This window comes from Danio rerio, chromosome 16 (assembly GCF_049306965.1).
Source record: "Danio rerio strain Tuebingen ecotype United States chromosome 16, GRCz12tu, whole genome shotgun sequence".
Lineage (NCBI taxonomy): Eukaryota > Metazoa > Chordata > Actinopteri > Cypriniformes > Danionidae > Danio > Danio rerio.
Window position 1 is genome coordinate 50,919,790 of NC_133191.1, and position 20,846 is coordinate 50,940,635.

Genomic DNA, 20,846 nt, shown 5'->3' on the forward strand with positions numbered 1-20,846 from the left:
CATAATGACAGACAGACAAACATGACAGATAGATAGATGGACGGACGGACAAATAGATAGATAAACACTGGATATATGGACAGACAGACAGACAGACAGATAGATAGATAGATAGATAGATAGACAGACAGACAGACAGACAGACAGACAGACAGACAGACAGACAAACAGACAGACATATAGACGGACGGACGGACAAATAAATAGATAAACACTGGATAGATAGATAAACACTGGATAGATAGATAAACACTGGATAGATAGATAGATAGATAGATAGACAGACAGACAGACAGTCAGACAGACAGACAGACAGACAGACAGACAGACAGACAGACAGATAGATAGATAGATAGATAGATAGATAGATAGATAGATAGATAGATAGATAGATAGATAGATAGATAGATAGATAGATAGATAGATAGATAGATAGATAGACAGACAGATAGACGGACGGACGGACGGACGGACAAATAAATAGATAGATAAACACTGGATAGATAGATAAACACTGGATAGATAGACAGACAGACAGACAGATAGATAGATAGATAGATAGATAGATAGATAGATAGATAGATAGATAGATAGATAGATAGATAGATAGATAGATAGATAGATAGATAGATAGATAGATAGACAGATAGATAACAGACAGAGACAGACAGACAGACAGACGGACGGACGGACGGACGGACGGACGGACAAATAAATAGATAGATAAACACTGGATAGATAGATAGATAGATAGATAGATAGATAGATAGATAGATAGATAGATAGATAGATAGATAGATAGATAGATAGATAGATAGATAGATAGATAGATAGATAGATAGATAGATAGATAGATGATAGATAGATAGATAGATAGATAGATAGATAGATAGATAGATAGATAGATAGATAATATTTCATTCAGCACAGCAGGGTACTTTGGGATAATGGTACAGTCCATCTGTTCACCCCTCCACACTGAGCTCATGTGAAACTGTCCATCCTGCAGTGACTGCTGGGAAGAGGTGCAGTCGAGGGAGGGAGCAATCTAAAGAGGTAAGAACAGCAATATTCCACACCAGCAACCTGATTGTGTTATTAAGGTTTGCATGACAGAGTTTGGAGATTATTTTGGTACTGTTGGTTAAGGGTTGGAAACGGCAGGAAAGTGAAATAATGCTTTGCACAAACAAGGAAATACAAAGCTACAGCTAGGGGGAGCTATGACAGGGCAGACAACAGCTGAAACCATACAAAATACTCACATCATAACAAACACATCTTATTCTGTTGTGTTTTGCTTGATCTTGCGCTGTAAATCTTCTGTCTTGATCCCAGAGCTGTAAATGCAAACAACAATATAGTTTTCTGTAAAATAAAATATTTGCATCAGAAAAATGTACCCAAGATACTAGAGATAATCAAACAAAAGTATTAGGTCCAGAATTATTCACGACTAAATAGCGTTTAGACAGTTCAATGCCTGTAAAATGAAAGATTGCTCACATTTAAGATGTGAAAATAATTAAAAGAAAATAATGTTGATTTTTTTTTACGTTATTGAATGTATTTTATTATGTTTAAAAAAGTTTTACTCACATTTTAAATCTGCACATTTTTCCCCTGTGGAACACAAAAATAATTGTAGAATTTTAATATAATAACATCACACAGTGAGCACATTTATTCATAGAAAAATTAATTTATAAGAAGTCCATTCAATAATAATTAAACAATTGACTGTTCTTACAAAGCATTGAATCATCCATCCAGATACAAACACTTTGTTCAAAAACTCTCACTTAGTCAAGAATGAAATAAGATGCTGTCTTTGAGTCTGTCATTGAATTGTTTATTGAAAATATTTGCTCAATCATTATGACCCAGGAAGGCACCGGAGGTCAATATGATGTCAGATTGACGTTGTACCCCAAGGTCATGGAATGTTGCATTTTGGGAGGAAATGAAATTGGGGTTGATGTCAGAACCCATCAACAGATCGACATCAGTGTCCAACATCAGACAGACGTTGCATTTTAGTCACTTTCCAGCACAACCTAAAAAAGACAAATATCAACATCTAAGGATGTTACAGCTTGGCATTGTGTGGATGTTATCACTATGACATCTATTGGATGTTGGATTTTGGTTGCCATACCTGAGAAATAAATGTCAGTATTTGACATCAATATAAAGTTGGTTTATGATGTTGGCTCAATGTTGGATTTTGGTGACTTTACAATGCAACCTTAAAACAACCAAATATCAACGTCACCCAACATCATGATCTTAGGGTGCTTTCACACTTGGTTCAATTGCCTGGACCATACTTAAGTTCGTCCCCTCTTGCCACTTTCGCAGTTGGTTTGTGTTCACACTATCTTTTTTCTTTACGTTATCGAGCTGCTGTTTTTGTTTACGGCTGTTGCTAGGTGACGGTCATAAAAGCAAAGCATTAAAATGGAAAGATGTCCGCACATTGCAGTCATTCTGCACGGTCTGCTTCGAACCTGGGTGTGGACCAAAAGTGCTAGTGTGAAAGCACCCTAAATCTAACCTAATATTAAAGTCTTATGACGTTTAGTGCCTGCTGGGGAATAACACACGTTTTCAAATTCATAAAACAATTAATTAAAATCATTGTTTAAAAAAAAACTCACTGAGCCAATTCCAACAATTCATTTAATACTCCTTCACAGAAGAACAATATATCTTTTTTTTTTTTACACAGATCTACCAACTACTTGTGGCGTCATTTCAATGTTCTGAGCGCAGTATTAGAAGTCAAGATCGCAATTAATTACTAGCCTATGAGCATGCGAATCTCTTTGCTTGCGTGCCGATTTCCTCTGCTTGTGCACAAAACCTCTTGCACGCCCCTTCAAATATAAGCGGCTCAAGCGCAGATCTTCTTGTGCGCTCTCAAATAAACGCTGCTGAAGAGCGATTTAGTGCGTTTATGTAACAAGTATGTCTCCAACATTTATTAGGATTGTTAGGAATATATATGAACGTCTCCAATAGACCTACAGAGCGGTGTTAATGCGTCCTGAATTAAAGTGAAACGGCTATACGCCTTGTTTGCTACCCTCATGCATCACGCACCTGTCAGTCAGTAAGCACGTAACCCTAAAAAGTTAAACAAATGACGCACAGCACTACTACGGTTACAGAAAAGTTCACGTTTTTATAATTTACTTATCTTTTAATACGTTTTGGTGCGATTATTACCTGCTATTAAAAAAATAAAATGTTTTGAATGAGAAGCTGTGGCTGTAGCCCTGGCGGGATGATTCAGAATTCAGGAGGGAAGCTGCAGCAGCTTCATTTAAGCAAAACATTTTCAAATGCCATACAAAAAGTAGGTATACTGAACCGAATTGAAAATGCTTATTTATATAGCGACATCTTTTGTAAAGAAACTCAAACACACAGCTTTGGAAAGATTCTGCAATAATAGAAGTATTTTAAAGTCAGAGTGAAAGGGAAGTTGCTGAGACAGATTTTAGTATGTTGATGTACTTACAAGTGAAATGGAGTATTGAGTAAGGGGCGGGGCTTTCTTTTGCGCATCATTCCCTCATAGCAATCTAACAATAAAAGGAGCGTGGTTACGAATATTGTGACCCTCAAACTGACGTAAACAGAGGAGGACCAACACTCCAAACACAAAAGAAAAATGGTCAGACTTTGATTGAAGATTACCTAAACTTTTTTTTTTCAGTTGATAAATGGTCAGGTTGTCAACCTAAATAACAATGAGAGCTTGCAAAATAAACATTGTCAGATTTCATAGTGTAATTATTGTTTGCATGGTCAATTTCTCCTTAAGGTAAACATCGCTGGAAAGCCATCTTCCTCCAGAAATAATGGCTGAAAATGAGATCTCAGAAGACACTGACAAGCTGAAGCGGGGTCTGGTGAAGGTGCTAGAATGTGTGGCCACCATCTCCTCAGCAGCAGCGGTGGTCAATCCCATCTTCGGCGTGACTGGATCTCTCCTTCATGTGGTTCTGCACCACGTGAACGATGAAGACATTCAGAAACTCAAGCGAGAATTCGGCAGCGTCAGTCGAGCTCTAGACGAAATTTCACAGCAGAACCAGAATGTGTTGCTTCAGATCAGGAAGGAGACGGTGGACGGACTTTACTGTCGTGTAGAAGAAAACATTCGCAATCAATTTAGCAAATTTATGGACACTGTGGAGGCGTCGTCAGGACATGAACCGCGGAGGAAGGAGTTTGAAATGAGCTTCGTGATCAATCAGTGTGACCAGAACCTGCACACGCTTTATGGTGGAGTCATGGGCGAATCCAAGATCTTCTGTCAGCCCATATTAGAGGTGTACATGAAGCATTCGCAGGGCGATCGACGCATCATGGAAAACCTCTGCACGCGGCTCTCGTATCTGTTCTGCATCGGCCTTATTGCATTAATGGGCTACGCCGGTATCGTCGGGGATGATGAGGAAGCTCTACGCATCGAGTGGGAGGAGAAAATGAAAGATGTGGCTAAGAAAATGACAGAAGTGTTAAAGAGTTAAGAGGGATTTGAGTTTTTAACCCATTTTCTGTCTAATTATCCTATGTTTTTTTATATTATTAGATTCTAGCTCCCACTAGACACCCACATACTATATGTTTTATGTGCATATTGGAATATCACATAAAATATACTTAACCCTTGTGTACTGTTTAAATTTACTACCATTTGGTTATGTTCATGGCTGTTTTTTCCCAATTGACTTCCATTATAATCAACAGTAAACATTACCAATTTTACCTCTTCCCAACAAGGAAAACCCGCAACAATCAAGAAAGCAAGATTATAGAGACAGTGCTCACTGCAGAGCCTCTTGGGCTCCAATGAGGGGGAGCTTGAGCTCCAACTCCTCCTCCTATAAGCTGTTTTAATGCATACACGCACCCCACATCACTTGACATCACTTGTAGAAGAAGTGCAAGGAAGGAGGAGCTGGAGCTCAAGCATTCCTTTGCTGGAGCTCAGCTCTGCCCAAGTGGCTCTGCAGTAAGTATCCCTTGAGATTATATGGTGTCATGACTTTGTAATCAAAAAATGTGGTTATAATGAAAGTCAATGGGGTAAAAAAAAAGCCACAAACATAATGAAAGGGTAGTCAATTTGCACACAGTATATTGTTGAATTTTTGAAAAATTTCAAAACAGTTTCATAAAATATGTAAAAATAAGATAAGTCACCAAAAATCATTCCATTTGCTGAAACACAGAGTAAGTTGTGGGCAAATTAAGCCTCAAAATCACCACAGAATGGATGAAAACATCCTCAACAGCACACTTTAACAGATCATTTGATAATAAAAATGGCTATGATGGGACGGCATTCATGGACCAGGCAGTGGACCGATGACATTATAAAATATCTAAAATGTTGTTTTGGTTATTCCAAAATCCCTCAGCCAAAGTCTGTCGTCAACTTAGGCCCTGTTTACACTAATGTGTTTTCGTTTTAAAACGCTTAAGTTTTGCTACGGTTACGCCATCCGCCCACACTACGCCGGAGTTTACGAGCACCGAAGACGGAGCGTTTTTTAAACGCTGAAGAGGCCAATTTCATTCTAAAACGTTGCTGCTACATGTCGGTGTGGATGGGGGAAAACGGAGACATCTGAAAACGAAGGCAGGGCTGCAAACATTCGCAAATCTGATTGGGGCTTTTCCTCAATATAAAGTAGCCTAACGTTACACACAGTTCAGTCCTGCATCCTCTTCTTGTCAGTTCAGACTTTGCAAGTTTGATAAGGAAAACAGACTCCAGAGGACACGGGTAAATATTTAAAAGGAACAGTGTACTTTATAACATCATTCACATCACCCTGGCTACGTTGTTTCACTTTCTTAACAATAAAATGAAAACATGATATGAGGAACTACCTATTTTCATTTTGATATGAACAACTTAACAGACAGCAGAAATGTTGAAGCGTCGTGCTGCAGATATGAGCGTCATCTCTGTATGGATATTTATAACAAAACGGAGCATATAACATTACTGCCTCTTCATTTTCAGTGAAAATGCGAAACACCCTCTGTTTTGCTGAATATCAGTTTTAATAATCAATAATGGTCATTATAAAAGTATAACGTACAATAAGTTTATACATTATAGGAAATAAAGGCAAGTGATCAGTCAATATACAGAATGCACGTGGTTACATTAATTATTAAACTATCTTTGCGCTTAACTAAAACACGTTAACTGAGAACAAGTAATAGATTCAAAAGACCAAAGTCAGGAAATATGTTGTTAGATAAAGACAACAAGATGAATGAAATATCACGTTTAGCAAATATAGTGAGATTAGATCCAGAGGGAGATGCTTGATGAGCAGTCCGAAGAGCACAGCTCTCATCTGGGTAGATATGCTGCAGCGCATGCCAGAGATTGTGTTTGTGTGTGTGTGTGTGTGTGTGTGAGTGTGTGTGTGGTCACGTGATGTGCGTTTCGGTCGTTTAGTTGTAGACGGAGAGCTGTTCAGAAACGCTGGGTGAAACGCTAGTGTGGACGCGGATCGTTTTCATTCCAAAACGCCGTTTTAAAACTAAAACGCACTAGTGTAAACGGGGCCTTAGTTCAGTATTATTAACCTCCAGAACTGTTTTTCTGTGCTCCAAATGCCACCATGTTTTCACTGCGTTTCATCTTCTGTGGTGCAAGAAATGTATTATATAATTCAAAAGGTCACACTTAGCTGATAATTATAAAGCTTGTTTAGCATGCTCCCAGGAGAGAGCCCTGAGCCCATAAGATCCTCGAGCCTGAGGATCCCTCCCGTTTGCAAGGCGAGAGGGGAGTTTGAGCTCAGGTAGATCTCGAACTCCCCTGCCATAGTAGCTAATGAACAGATAGTGATTGCTCTTAAGAGAAAACTACTTACTAGGAGCATGTTTATGTGCAGATTTGGATTAGTCAGTTAACTTAAGTTGCATGTTTTTGGATTGTGGGAGGAAACTGGGAAACCCAGTGGAAACCCACGCGAGCACAGGGAGAACGTGTAAACTCCACACAAAAATATCGGCTGGCTTGGTAAGGACTAGAACCAGTGACGTTCTTGCTGTGAGGGAACAGTGCTAACCACTGGGCCACTGTGCCACCCATCTAGGAAAGGAGGAGTAGTTATTGATAGTGGCTTAGGAATCGTCTGATTGGTGAATCATAAATTGAATAATGCGGGATCGACTGCAAGCAATCATAAGCTTGCGATCCTCTCGAAATTAGTTTATAAATAAACTTTACCTAAAAAGCCTACAGCGGCCTCTCCTACCACACCAAATTCCATTTTTCTTTTTTTGATATTTGACTCCAGTTTATCAGAAATTGTCAATTTAAAAAAAAATAATAATTTTCTCATTGGATGGAAATCTTCACTGGCAAATGTTTTATGCAGTATTCCAGCTTTGCACATTATCTGTGGATATAAAAATAGCTACTGTCATGATTTAGCATGTTGTGTACATGAATTTGTGTACATGAATTTGTACACAAGTAAGGACAGCAAGGACTCTGATGTGACATGTCAATGTCAACAGAACTGAGATTTACAGACATTGTTTATGTTATTTGAGCTATAGATTAAAGGAATAGTTGACAGTAAAATGTAAATGTACTCACTATTTACTCAACCTCAACATTTAAGAGTTTCTTTATTCAGTCTTTGAAGATTTTTTTGGACGAAAGCTGAAAACCTGTAACCTTTGACTTTCGTAATAGAAAGAAAAAACAAATACTGTACTCATACCTAGGGGCAGACGGAATCTGCGGATGTTTTTTGCTATTTCTGTGGACAATTTTGGTAAAAAACTGCTGATTTCTGCTGAATTATTGGGAATATCATAACTAAAACCTTAATATGTGAAATAAAAAATATCTTTTTAACTTTTATTTAATGCTTAAAATGCAAATCCAATTAGATTCACTTTATTTGGTAAACAAAGCAAGTCTCTCATATAATATCTATACTAAAAGACTAAAAATATTACTGTACACACTGCATTGTACATAAATCAGATAAACATTTTCATATTAGTCAATAATATTACTGAAATGAATTTAAAAACTGAATAAATATAGATTTACATGCTTTTACGCAAGTAAATAAAAATATCAGATATCATATTCTATGACTTAAAGTGCTTTAAACCTCTATGTAGAAAGCGGTTCTATTGTAATATTTTTTTGCTGTTGTGTCATGTACTATTATGAATAAAAAGCTATAAGAAATACATACACTTTCTTGTCATTTCAAGCAGTGCTGAGAAATGCTGGCAGACTTTAAATCACAGTCTTCTGAGAATGTAACATTTTTAGATAAAATGCTTTGATTTAGCAACTGAGGTAAATCACATGGAAAGTCCACTCACGACTGGGCTGATAAACAATATTTTATTAAATCACAATAACATTAGTCAATAACAATGATAAGCTCTGAACTTTTTTTTACTTTATGCTGATCTAAGAGCCAATCACACAGCAGAAATGTGCAACAATGGGAATCTAAAAGTGTGTTGATTTTAGAGATAAATGTTGTCATTAAATGGACCCTCTAATTTTTGTGGTTTCAGTTATTGTTGGGAACTCTTAAATCTGGGAACATTAACAATTTATATTGAAATATATATCGTTATTGTTCAATATGGAAAATAATTATGGAGATTGCATTTTTGCCATATCGCCCAGCCCTAAGTCTACTTCAATTGCACAGTAAAATTAAATGCAATGACATAAAATATTAGAAATTGTTAAAGAAAAAAATTAGATTTCATGTTATTAATTATAAAAATATAATGATTTATATTTTATAGACGCTGTAATTGTGCCAAGCCTTTCATTGGATGCACAATTTAAAATTAAAGTCATTATTTTGACATAGTGAAACATAGATGGATGTAGTAAAGCTCCACTATATAAAAAAAATATTTTAATATTTTAAGCACAGGTAATAGATTTTTTTAATTTATTTAGGGTAGATACAATTTTATTTTACTACATGTTTTTTCCTTATCCTGACACTAGATGTCCTAAACACAACAAGCAGATGAAAATTTCCCTTCATAGTGTAAAAAAGGTATCAGGAAGAATAAAAAAGGGGGGTGAAGGTGGATTTCGCAGTGATGCAAAAGATCTTAATTTTCCTTTAAAGAACAAGTGCAAATTGTTTTTGATAAAATATGTTAAAGGTTTTTAATGAAACAATCAATACCAATAAAGAACCATTATTATTAAGAGTGCAATGGCATCTTAGCCTCTTATGACTGATATCAAATGTGCATCACTGAATTAGCCAGCCTAGTTATCCAACAAGCCATAGGTATATAGGTAGCACAAGCTATAGGTGAACAAAACCTAAAAAGAACATGTAAACCAAAACAAGTCTAAACAAGAAAATCAATCGTAGTTTAAGAAATTAAAAGTTTTGCTTTACCTAATGTGACTTTTCTCTGTGACTCTTCGACCAAATCCTGACCCTGTCAGAGAGCCCTCATTTGTGACTGAAGAAAGATAAAAATGTAGAAGAATGCTGAAGAGAATGTATCATGTCTAAGCCACATAATATTAATACATTCATTTATTGTCAGTGCATATTCCAAGTTACAATGATCAAGCAGGAGTGACATTATAACTTTAAAACATTAAGCCAAAACTCCAATAGCATATTTGCATTTTTTTCTGTTAAACACCAAGTTCAAAACAGCTTAAATAAGTTATATATACATGCATACACACACACACAGACACACACACACACACATATTTATATATATATATATATATATATATATATATATATATATATATATATATATATATATATATATATATATATATATATATACAGTTGAAGTTATAGAATTATTAGCCCCCTTGTTTATTTTTCATTTATATATATATATATATATTTTTTTTTTTTTTTTTTTTTATTAAACAAAAATAATATAAAAACACTTCGAATTACGTCCCTGAATATAATTAAAATTAAGGCGGTTCCGTGTGGACAGTCTTTATAGAATTTCTAATAAAAATTATTTCGTGAACAATTTTATAAAATGTTTTTTTATACCAATAACTGGCGTCCTTTAAATGGCTGCAAACAAAAGGCTTTAAATTAAACTATGCTGCAGCCTTGTTCTTTAATAAGTATTTCATATTTCAAACAAAACTTACATATTTCAAATCAGTAACAATCAATATTTTGTGACCAGCAGTATATTTTTCAGGACAATTATGCTGCAAACGTCAAAAAGGATTCACTATGCTATTTTGACACCTTTAAATATTTATGAAGGACAATATCACAACTAGTCTAATAATTTAATGGTAGATATTTTACAATATTCTAAAGTTATATAATACAATAAAAATGATTAACGTTTTCATTAAATGTAAAAGAGCACAAGTTGTCCACCATTTAAAGACAAGACACTCGAATATCATTCTGTGTCAAACATAACGAAAATAGACTCTATAAAACAGTATAAAAATGCAGAATGTAATATATACCATAAAATATTATGTGAAATACCTTCATTGAAATCCAAAATCCCAAATCTGCGCACGCTCATTTTAATCCAGCAGCGCGTGAGATATTGCGCACGATGCAAAAATAATCTGCAATTAAACCACCTCGTGTAAAAATTGATCTCCGAGCCGAACATCACAGACCGTAAACAAACTATAAAAAAACACTGCAGTCAAATATGAAGCAAATTGATCCGTCAGTTACCAACAGCTTTCCAAAACCACTCCAAACCAGTGCGCGCAACTCTCTCCGTGTCTATCTCTCTCACGCGCGCGCGCGCGTTTGCACATCTTTTCCACACTCGGCAAATGATCACGATTCACGGCATCTTGCTTTGAAGTCGAACCTGAACCCGGAGGGATCATTTGGCAATTTGGAGGAGCTCCTCATCCTGAGAGACGTGAGAAATACATTTAAAATATGTTTTGCTAGAGATGAGGATCTTAATGTGATGTCAAGGATGCGCATAATTAGGACACATGAGGCAGACTGCATTACAGACTGAGCTAGAGAGAGTTAAGCAAGGTGTGTCCTGATATCTGTATCTACAAATATAACCTGAAAAATAAATTATGCATTATTTGTAACATTTATTTGTCAGTTTGATGCATGGTTGATCAAAATACATACCATTAAGGGTGTATGGTTTATTCAGGATTTATACCTATTAATAATCGTGAAATACAGTATGAGATGTGTATATGTGCAGGGTACAGTTTAAATATGTATTTGCTCAAAATGTCATTTCTCATTATTTTTAATGGTCCTCTGTGTATGCCATTGTATTATGATTGTAATTATGTGGACACTTCACTTCTATTGCAGTGAGACACATAATTCAGATACATAATTCTCTCAAAATGCACGCAATGCCTCATTTGATGACAAAAATGTAATAGTTAATGTGGTATGAGTCCATTTTGCCATTTTAAATGTCCTCTGATGCCTGTCTGATCATTTAATCTGTGTAAGAAACAGAACATTTTACTTGACCCCTGATGTTCCTGTATTTATGCTGTCCATAAACATTTTTTTTTACAAAATTTAGGTGAACATGAAACCAAGAAAGAATAGCTTATCTGATTCAATGGACTATGAAATAAATACTGTACATCACAATTTCCATGCATAATTCAGATATAAAAATTGTGGGTTATATTAAGAAACCTTGTGTGTGTGTGTGTGTGGTGTGTGTGTGTGTGTGTGTGTGTGTGTATATATATATATATATATATATATATATATATATATATATATATATATATATATATATATATATATATATATATATACATACATACATACATACATACATACAGTGGATCCGGAAAGTATTCATAGCGCTTCCTTTTTCCACATTTTTTATATTACAGACTTTTTAAAAATGAATTAAATAAATTTATTTCCACAAATTTCTACTCTTAATACCCCCTAATGACAATGTAAAAAAAGATTTTTTGAAATTGTAGCAAATTTATTAAAAATAAAAAAGCTGATAAAAAAATCACTTGTACAGAAGTATTCACAGCCTTTGCCATAAAGCTCTAAATTGAGCTCAGGTACATTCTGTTTCCACTGATCATTCTTGAGATGTTTGAGCAGCTTAATTGGAGTTCACCTGTGGTAAATTCAGTTGATTGGACAAGATTTGAAAAGGCATACACCTGTCTATATAAGGTCCCAAGGTTGACAGTGCATGTCAAAGCACAAACCAAGCATGAAGACAAAGGAAATGTCTATAGAAGTCTGAGACAGGATTGTCTCGAGGCACAAGGCTGGGGAAGGTTACAGAAAAATTTGTGCTGCTCTGAAAGTTCCAATGAGCATAGTGAGTGGCCTCCACCATTCAACCTGATGGAGCTTGAGAGGTACTGCAAAGAGGAATGGGCAAAAATTCCCAAAGACAGGTGTGCCAAGCTTGTGGCATCATATTCAAAAAGATTTGAGGCAGTAATTGCAGCCATAGGTGCATCAACAAAGTATTGAGCAAAGGCTGTGAATATGTCTGTACATGTGATTTTTCAGTTTTTTTTATCTTTAATAAATTTGTAACAGTTTTAAAAACTCTTCTTTTAGATTTTCATTATGGGGTATTGTGTGTAGAATTGAGGAAATAAATGAATTTAATCCCTTTTGGAATAAGGCTGTAACATAAAAAATGTGGAACAAGCGAAGCGCTTTGAATACTTTCCAGATGCACTGTACACACTGTAAAACATTGCTGTAAAATGTACAGTATTGCTGGCAATTTTGGTTTACAATGCTGTAGTTGTACAGCACAATTGTAATTGTAATTTACAGTGTACTTGTACATTTTACAGTATTAGTGCCAACCAAAATTGCCAGTAATACTGTACATTCTACAGCATTTTTACAGTGTACTGTACACTGTATACATCTCAGACCCCCTAGTTTTTCGCAATTTTGCAATTGCTGAATTCAACACAAAATTTCAGTTTGCAATTAATTGTTTTAATGTTTCCATGACAGAGAACATGATGTATTTGAGTGTCTCTTGAAAAATGAATCTGCACCCTCAGTAAACAGATGGATGAAGTGTGAGGAATTCATATGTGAAGTCAATGCAAAGAAAGAATTAAACATCCTGTGTTGCGAAATCAGCGTTTTGTCCATTTGACACACTTTAGACTGCAAACAAAAGTGGGAGCAAACATCTAACAAACAGAGCAATGGAACAGACAGAAAAGCAACTGCTTACAATGATGGAGGTTGGTTCAAGGATGACGACCACTGGACATGACCGAATTGAAGGGTCACAAACTTGTTGGAGTTGCGAATTGTGCTTTACATGTATGGCTGGTATTATCAAGTGCGTCAAATTGATAAATAATTTTGTTTAACTCTTTCACTGTGGTTAACGAGAGTAAACTCTTCCATGACATTGATAAGGTTGGCAATCCCTGAGTCATATTAATCCCCCCGGAAAAAAAAAATTTACCAAAAGAATTCATGAAAAACTAGGGGCTCTGATATACACATCCCATACTGTGTACATCCATTTCACGAGTTCCCCTGAAATTTTACTGAATAAGGAATATCCATATTTGGCAAGATGTACAGGGAGACGGCCCTGAGCTCAGAAAGACACAGTGTTATTCCACTTGCAAGGACAGAGAGAGAGAGAAATATAGAGGTCCAACCACAGTGTCTAGCCTGGCCTCAGAATGCTGCGCCGTCTCACATTTAGGTAGGAAACAGGTTTAAATGCGTGTAGTTAAGGTGGTAGAAGGATGCTGAAATTGAGAGATAATAGAGGTAGGACATACTTGATTATTTAAAGGGGTTTGGTCTTATGCTGATTGAATAATAGAAGGATTGTCAATGGGTGGCAGGATGACTCAGTGGTTAGCACTCACCGCAAGAAGGTTGCTGGTTTGAGTCCCTGCTGGGCCAGTTGGCATATCTGTGTGGAGTTTGCTTGTTCTACTCGTGTTGGCATGGGTTTCTTTCGGGTGCTCTGGTTTCCCTCACAGTCCAAAGACATCCGCTAATAGGTTAATTGGATGAACTAAATTGACCATATATCACTGTCGGAGTGTGTGTGTGTGTGTGTGTGTGTGTGTGTGTGTGTGTGTGTGTGTGTGTGTGTGTGTGTGTGTGTGTGTGTGTGTGTGTGTGTGTGTGTGTGTGTGAATATGAGAGTATTCCTAGTACTGGGTTGCAGTTGCAAGGGCATCCGCTGTGTAAAATACATGCCGGAATAGTTGGCGGTCAATTCCACTGATAAATAAGAGACTAAGCCAAAGGAAAATGAAATGAATGAACGAATGATTGTCAATTATAAATTAGTGTTGTCAGAACATCTGCACATGCTCCTCCTGAAATTTGTTATTAAAGCATCACTTATGCAAATATCTATTGCACAGGTTCACTAACTAGCTCGTTGGAGGGATGTTGTCCTGCATAGTTTAGCTCCAACTTAGCTTCAACACACCTGCCTGGAAGTTTCTAATATACCTAGACAGAGCTGGATTAGCTGGTTCAGGTGTGTTTTAATTGGGGATGGAACTAGAATATGTAGGACACCGGAGCTCCAGAACCTAGTTTGGCCACCCCTGATCTATTGCTTAAATCAGTTGTACCCAATCCTGTTCCTGGAGAACTACCTTCCTACAGAGTTCAGCTGCAACCTTGGATCAAACACACTTGTCTTTAATTACCATGTGCACCTTAGTTGGTTTAGTTGTTTTTGGTCAGGGTTGGAGCTGAACAGGAAGGTAGATCTCCAGGAACAGGATTGGGCACCCCTGGCTTAAATCATATACAAATTTGTCTTAAAAGTATTTTGTGATTATGATTTTTCAGAAATGTCCAGTCCCCTAGAGCGGGTTGTTGCGCAGAAGAAGGAGGCGATTGAAGCAGTGATGGAAATGTTTGAGAAGGGAGCTGAGGTGTTGGCCAGCGCTGTAGGAGGACTGAGTCCACTTTTTGAAGCTGCAGCTCCCGTCCTCAAACTCGTCCTCAACAACGTTGAAAGCAAGGAGGTCACATATGTCAAAGATCAGTTTCTAGTCGTGAGAAGCAAACTAGACGTCCTCTCATGTCAACTGCAGGACATTGACTCTGAAATAAGGAGGAGACGCCTGGATACTCAGTTCTTCTCTGTGGAGGAAAATATGCGTAATCAGTTTAGAAAATACATTGACATTCTGGAGGCCAAACCGGAGTATAAGGAGGTAAAAAAACGCTTGTTCTTAGATCATTTTTTCATAACAGGTGGTGAAAAGAATCTGTGTTTGCTTTACGATGCTGTGATGGGGAACAGCACATTCGGGGAGCCAATCCTGGAGGTTGTGGAGCAATACGAGGCCAGAAACAGAAGAGTTCTGGAAGATTTCTGTGTGCGGCTGAAGGAGCTGCTCTGTCTGGGAATAATCGCTCTGCTGGGATATTGTTTCCTCACTCAGGGAGAAGAAGCGGAGCAGGAGAAGATCCAAGAGTGGAGCACCAAGATCCAGGAGATCGAGACCAAAATGAAGGAAACCATTGAGAAATGTGTGCAATCATTCCCAGAGCAAGCTGAACTAGACATCAAGAGGCTCCTGAAGGAAAAGGAGGAAGCAAACCTTCAGGAAACAGCCAGAGAACTGCTGGACTTCCTGACGAAGAAGTTCGACTGGGTCTGCTGGTCCATCAGAGTCATCAGCAACATGGGCAAAATTAGCAACTTGAGAGCCGGACAAAACTTTCAGTGCGTGTCCGGACAGAAATATTTGGAAGTTTCTCAAGGAAACGAAACACACCTGGTGGTCTCGTACTGCAGTGACCCTCAGCCGGTGCCCAATGAGAGCATCAAACAGATGATGGAGGGTCCTGCCAGGAAAGGAGACGCTAAAGCTGTGGTGGAGATGCTGGAGAAGCAGTTAGCAGGGTTTCTGATTCACGCCATCAGTCGACACAAGGAGAGCTTCACTCTGTCCAGCTTTCCAGAAGAGTGTCACTACTGGGAGAAACATAAGAACGTCAATGTGTGCGTGCATTCAGAGTAGATGTAACTTATATATCTAACACTTTTTACATTTGTGATGCAAGATGTACTCAAATAAGGTACCGTTGCACAGATCCACTTTTACGTAATCTTGATTATTCATGTAGCTCCTGCCTATCCAAATAAAAATGTAAATGCTGATGTTAATAATTTGTTAAGCTCTATAAAATAAATGCATGAAGTGGCTGTATGTTGAATTTGGAAAGCTTTGATGTTTGTGAAACTAGTGGCCATTCATTGAACTGTACTCAGCAACTACTTAATCAAAATTAGGCATTAGAAATACCTTAGCCAACATTTTTGTGACATGTAAAATACGTTGCAGGCGACACAGTGGCTAGCACTGTTGCCTCACAGCAAGAAGGTCGCTAGTTCAAGTCCTGGCTGATTGGAGTTTACATGTTCTCCCGTGTTGGCGTGGGTTTACTCCCGGTGCTCCGGTTTTGCCCACAGTCCAAAGACATGAGCTATAGGTGAACTGAATTAACTAAATTGAACTAAATTAAAACCGACCTGATCTTGGACCCCCTTTTATGCTAAATGACCATGCGGAGCTCTGGGCTCAATTATCTCCAAGCTCAGGGTTCTTTACCCGGACATCTGCAACTAGTATCAAACAATATCTAAGTTTGAAGTCTTGAATTCCTTTTTCGTCGAAAAAACCTTTGACCCTTTACATCTCATTTGTGGGAAAAAGGAACAAAAGTTGCTTACGTCATACTGCCTCATAGTTTTAACTAGGAACTATACAGTCAAATATATGTTAAAGTTTACGTTTCACAAGACCAAAGCAAGTATTTCCAATGAGCATGTGTTGTTTTAATCGGATTGATATACTCATAAAAAAGTTTGTTATGATGTTTTAAAGCATTGATATATCCAGGCAATATAATATCCAGCCAAACTAAAAGTAAATAAATAGACTTAGAGTAAAAAAAAAATTTAAATCTAAAACGAAAGAAATAAGACTCACATAATAATATTTAATATATATATTATCAAGACTCACATAATAATATTTAATATATTTATTATTAAGACTCACATAATAATATTTAATATATTTATTATTAAGACTCACATAATAATATTTAATAATAATATTTAATATATATTTAGTATTTTATATATATATATATATATATATATATATATATATATATATTTTTTTTTTTTTCCCAGAGATGGGTTGCGGCTGGAAGGGCATGCGCTGCGTAAAACCTGCTGTATAAGTTGGCGGTTCATTCCGCTGTGGCGACCCCGGATTAATAAAGGGACTAAGCTGACGAAAAAAATGAATGAATGAATATATATATCGGGCAACATAGTGGTGCAGTGGGTAGGGCTGTTGCCTAACAGCAAGAAGGTCACTCGTTCAAGCCCCGGCTGGGTCAGTTGACATTTCTGTGTGGAGTTTGCATGTTCTCCCCATTTCCTCCAGGTGCTCTGGTTTCCCCCACAAGTTTAAAGACAGTTGCTACAGATGCACTGGGTAACCTAAATTGTCCGTAGTGCATGTGTAAATGTCCTGGTCCTACATCTAAAAAATTAGATGTTACGAAAGACCAACATGGCGGTGCTAAACATCAACCTCAATATAAATGGCCCTGGGAGTAAGTAAGTATGTAATACATTACATATATAAAATATAATAGGAAATACTGTGAAAAATGTCAAACCTGCTGTCAAACATCACCTGGAAAATATTCACAGTGACAGAAAGCCTAATAATTTGTTAAAATATGTTTACTATTTGTGCTTCATCAGTGCATCCTGTAATAATATTTAACTGAATGTCTATCTGAAACATTCCCTTTAAGATTTTTAAAAGCAAAAGACTGTAAATATGTTACAATGTTAAGCACTATAAAGACTTTGAGCTTTGTAGAAATAAAAATAAACAATGAGACTGGATTAGACTGACAAAGTAAAGTGCTTCTCTATTCTGCCTGCATGATAATAACCTGAGCTGACAGTGTCTGTTCCTCGTCAGACATAAAAAAGCCCACGGCAGGAAGTTGAATTGCACACAAGTTTATCGTGATGTTAGACTGAAACACGTGTTCTCTAATAACCTATAATAATAATAACATAAGATAATGAACAACGTAACTGGGTTAATTAGGTTAACTAGGCAGGTTAGGGTAATTAGGAAAGTTATTGTATAAAGATGGTTTGTTCTGTATCGGAAAAAAGTAGCTTAAAGGGGCTAATAATTTTGACCTTTTGACCTTAAAATGTTGTTAAAAAAATTAAAAACTGCTTTTATTCTTGCCAAAATAAATCAAACAAAACTTTCTCCAGAAGAAAAAATATTATCAGACATACTGTGAAAATTTCCTTGCTCTGTTAAGCATAATTTGGGAAATATTTAAAAAAGAAAAAAAATCAAAGGGAAGCTAATAATTCTGACTCAAACTGTATGTACTGTAACCAAAACCCATGATTCATAAATTAAGGCCTAAATATTTTTGGAGCGAATAATAAATCGATTTTCATTTTCCTGTTTTGTTGTGCAGTTGTTCAGATTAAATTGATTTACAAGCAATTGTTGAAATTTATTGCTGTTAACTCGCTGAAGTGGACACATAGAGCACTCAAAGGCACATCTAATTAAATTACTGCTTTTGTCCATAAGTCAGCAGTTTCTGGCTGGAGGCTGCAGGAACAGAGGGTGAGTAACCTTTCAGGATTAATATAAGGCAGACGAGCTCTAGACTGCTGTGATCAGCTCTACACGTCCACTCGCTCACAGAGTGAATAAACTCATTTCACACTCTGGAGGGTTTAAGCTGTATGTGATTCTGCTGTACAGCCAAAATTATTCACCCTCCGTGTGATTTAAAAAAAATATATTTATTTCTCAATTGGTGTTTAACAGAGCAGGGGATTTTTTACAGTATTTCTGATAATATTTTTTGTTCTGAAGAAAGTCTTATTTGTTTTAATTCGGCTACAATAAAAGCACTTTGAAATTTTTTAAGGTCAATATTGTTAGCTAAATTAGAACAGAACAAACTATCATTATACAATGACTTGCCTAATTACCCTAACTTGCCTAATTAACCTAGTTAAGCCATTAAATGTCACTTTAAGCTGAACACTACACTGTGTAACCTGCTAAGTTAACTCAAACTGTCTGAGGAAACCGAGCGTGGCAAACTATTTAAGTTTTGAAACAAAACGGTTTGAGTAAGGTAAACTTATATCTTGTGTCACATACACGTGTTTATATCATCAAACCTTTGGAGTTTTTATTAGTTTAAATTTTTTTTTTTTTTTTTTTGGAGGTATTATTAACTTAAGCATTTTTAGTTTGGTTATAAAATCCCTTTTAGTTCAATTAACTTAAACAAATTAAGCCCGAACAACTAAAGATACTCAAATGGTTTGTATTCCTTCTAGCATTAGAGTTAACACAAAAAAGTATAATTCATTCATTCATAACTCATTCCATTAGAGTTCTGCTTGATATAATTGGTTTATGGGTTACCATAACTCTTTTTTTATTGAGTTAAAGTAACTTTTTTTTTTTTTTTTTAATTATCAGTTTAACTAACTTATTTCATTTAGTGATTTTCACTGTTAGGTGTAGTGTCTTGAAAAATAACTAGTGAAATATTATGTACTGTCATCATGGCAAAGATAAAATAAATCAGTTAATAGAAATTAATTACTAAGCTATTATGTTTAGAAATGTGTTGGGAAAAATTGTTTTTATTATATTATTGTTTTGATTTCTGTTGTTTTGTTTTTTGTTTGTTTCTTTATTGGTACCATTGTAAATAATCTATTAATTATTATTGTAAATGGTGTGTACCAAATGTATCTATCTGTTATACAATACATATTTACAAAACCAAACCGTAGAACGCTGGAAATCAAGTATAGGAAAAACAAATATGTGAGCCAGTGGTTACATTCTTCAGAATATCTTCTTTTATGTTCAACAGTAGAAAGAAATTCAAACTGGTTTGCCACAAGTGAAGAATGATCAAACAATGACAGAACTTTCATTTTTGAGTGAACTACCCCTTTAAAACAGCTAAACTAAATACTTCAACCATCTGACGGCTGACTTTACCTACATCTTTGATGTTATACGTATATAATGAAAATATAGGCCCAACCTACTCTAGGAAAGTCAATATCAATATTTAATAAACCAATAAGTGATTTTATAAAACCCAACATCATAGTAGAGCCAGGGGCGGTGAATCAATCCCATGATGCCTCACTCTGGCTGCATCTGCCAATCACAGCCTGAGTTAATGACATTACCTATTCACCAGAGTGGACCATCGACCGGATCCTAGCCTTAAGTGGCCTGATCTGATAAAAAGCATTAAAACATTTGTACTGACACACACCAGCTCAGCCTCAGCACTGGATTTATCCCCTTTTATTAGACCCTCAGAATATGTAGGTTACCTCATGGCGAACACTGATTCCTCTCTGGTTTTGAAATGCTCATTAATTACTGGTTGACTGTTAAACAGCATGTTTCTCTCTGCCTGCTTTTAAGACACGTCAGCTCTCTGGAATCTGTGTGTGTCTCGTTGTTTTCTCTCTCATGATGAGATAAGCTCAACTTTGCACTGTTGACTCTAAACAGTGTGAGCGTCTCTGCAGTATATCAGACTGTCTGTTCACCTCCTCTTTTCCTAATCTGATTCATTCCCACAAGAGCAGAGTCTCGTTTCTTGAAATAAAAAAACAAGGTTTCAATTCAATTTTGAATAAAAGGGATAGTTCAACCAACAACCAAAAAAAAGGTTTAC

At 36.3% G+C, this 20,846-nt stretch overlaps 2 protein-coding genes and 1 long non-coding RNA gene across 3 annotated transcripts in view; 2 read left to right on the forward strand and 1 right to left on the reverse strand.

The window, feature by feature from the left end:
• Positions 1-996: 996 nt before the first annotated feature.
• Positions 997-8,264, forward strand: LOC100330084 (protein rapunzel-like). The gene is made up of 2 exons (XM_002665015.6): positions 997-1,056; positions 3,833-8,264. Exon 2 carries the CDS (start codon positions 3,870-3,872, stop codon positions 4,542-4,544), a length of 675 nt encoding a protein of 224 aa, XP_002665061.1. The 5' UTR covers positions 997-1,056; positions 3,833-3,869; the 3' UTR covers positions 4,545-8,264.
• A 2,581-nt stretch (positions 8,265-10,845) lies between these two features.
• Positions 10,846-16,262, forward strand: rpz3 (rapunzel 3). Its single transcript, NM_001111235.2, has 2 exons — positions 10,846-10,956; positions 14,883-16,262. Exon 2 carries the CDS (start codon positions 14,885-14,887, stop codon positions 16,064-16,066), a length of 1,182 nt encoding a protein of 393 aa, NP_001104705.2. The 5' UTR covers positions 10,846-10,956; positions 14,883-14,884; the 3' UTR covers positions 16,067-16,262.
• A 3,089-nt stretch (positions 16,263-19,351) lies between these two features.
• LOC141378319 (uncharacterized) overlaps positions 19,352-20,846 on the reverse strand; it is a 29,791-nt gene continuing 28,296 nt past the window's right edge. Inside the window, exon 4 of the long non-coding RNA XR_012392531.1 lies at positions 19,352-20,767. This is a non-coding gene — a long non-coding RNA (uncharacterized lncRNA). The remainder of the gene's footprint in view (positions 20,768-20,846) is intronic.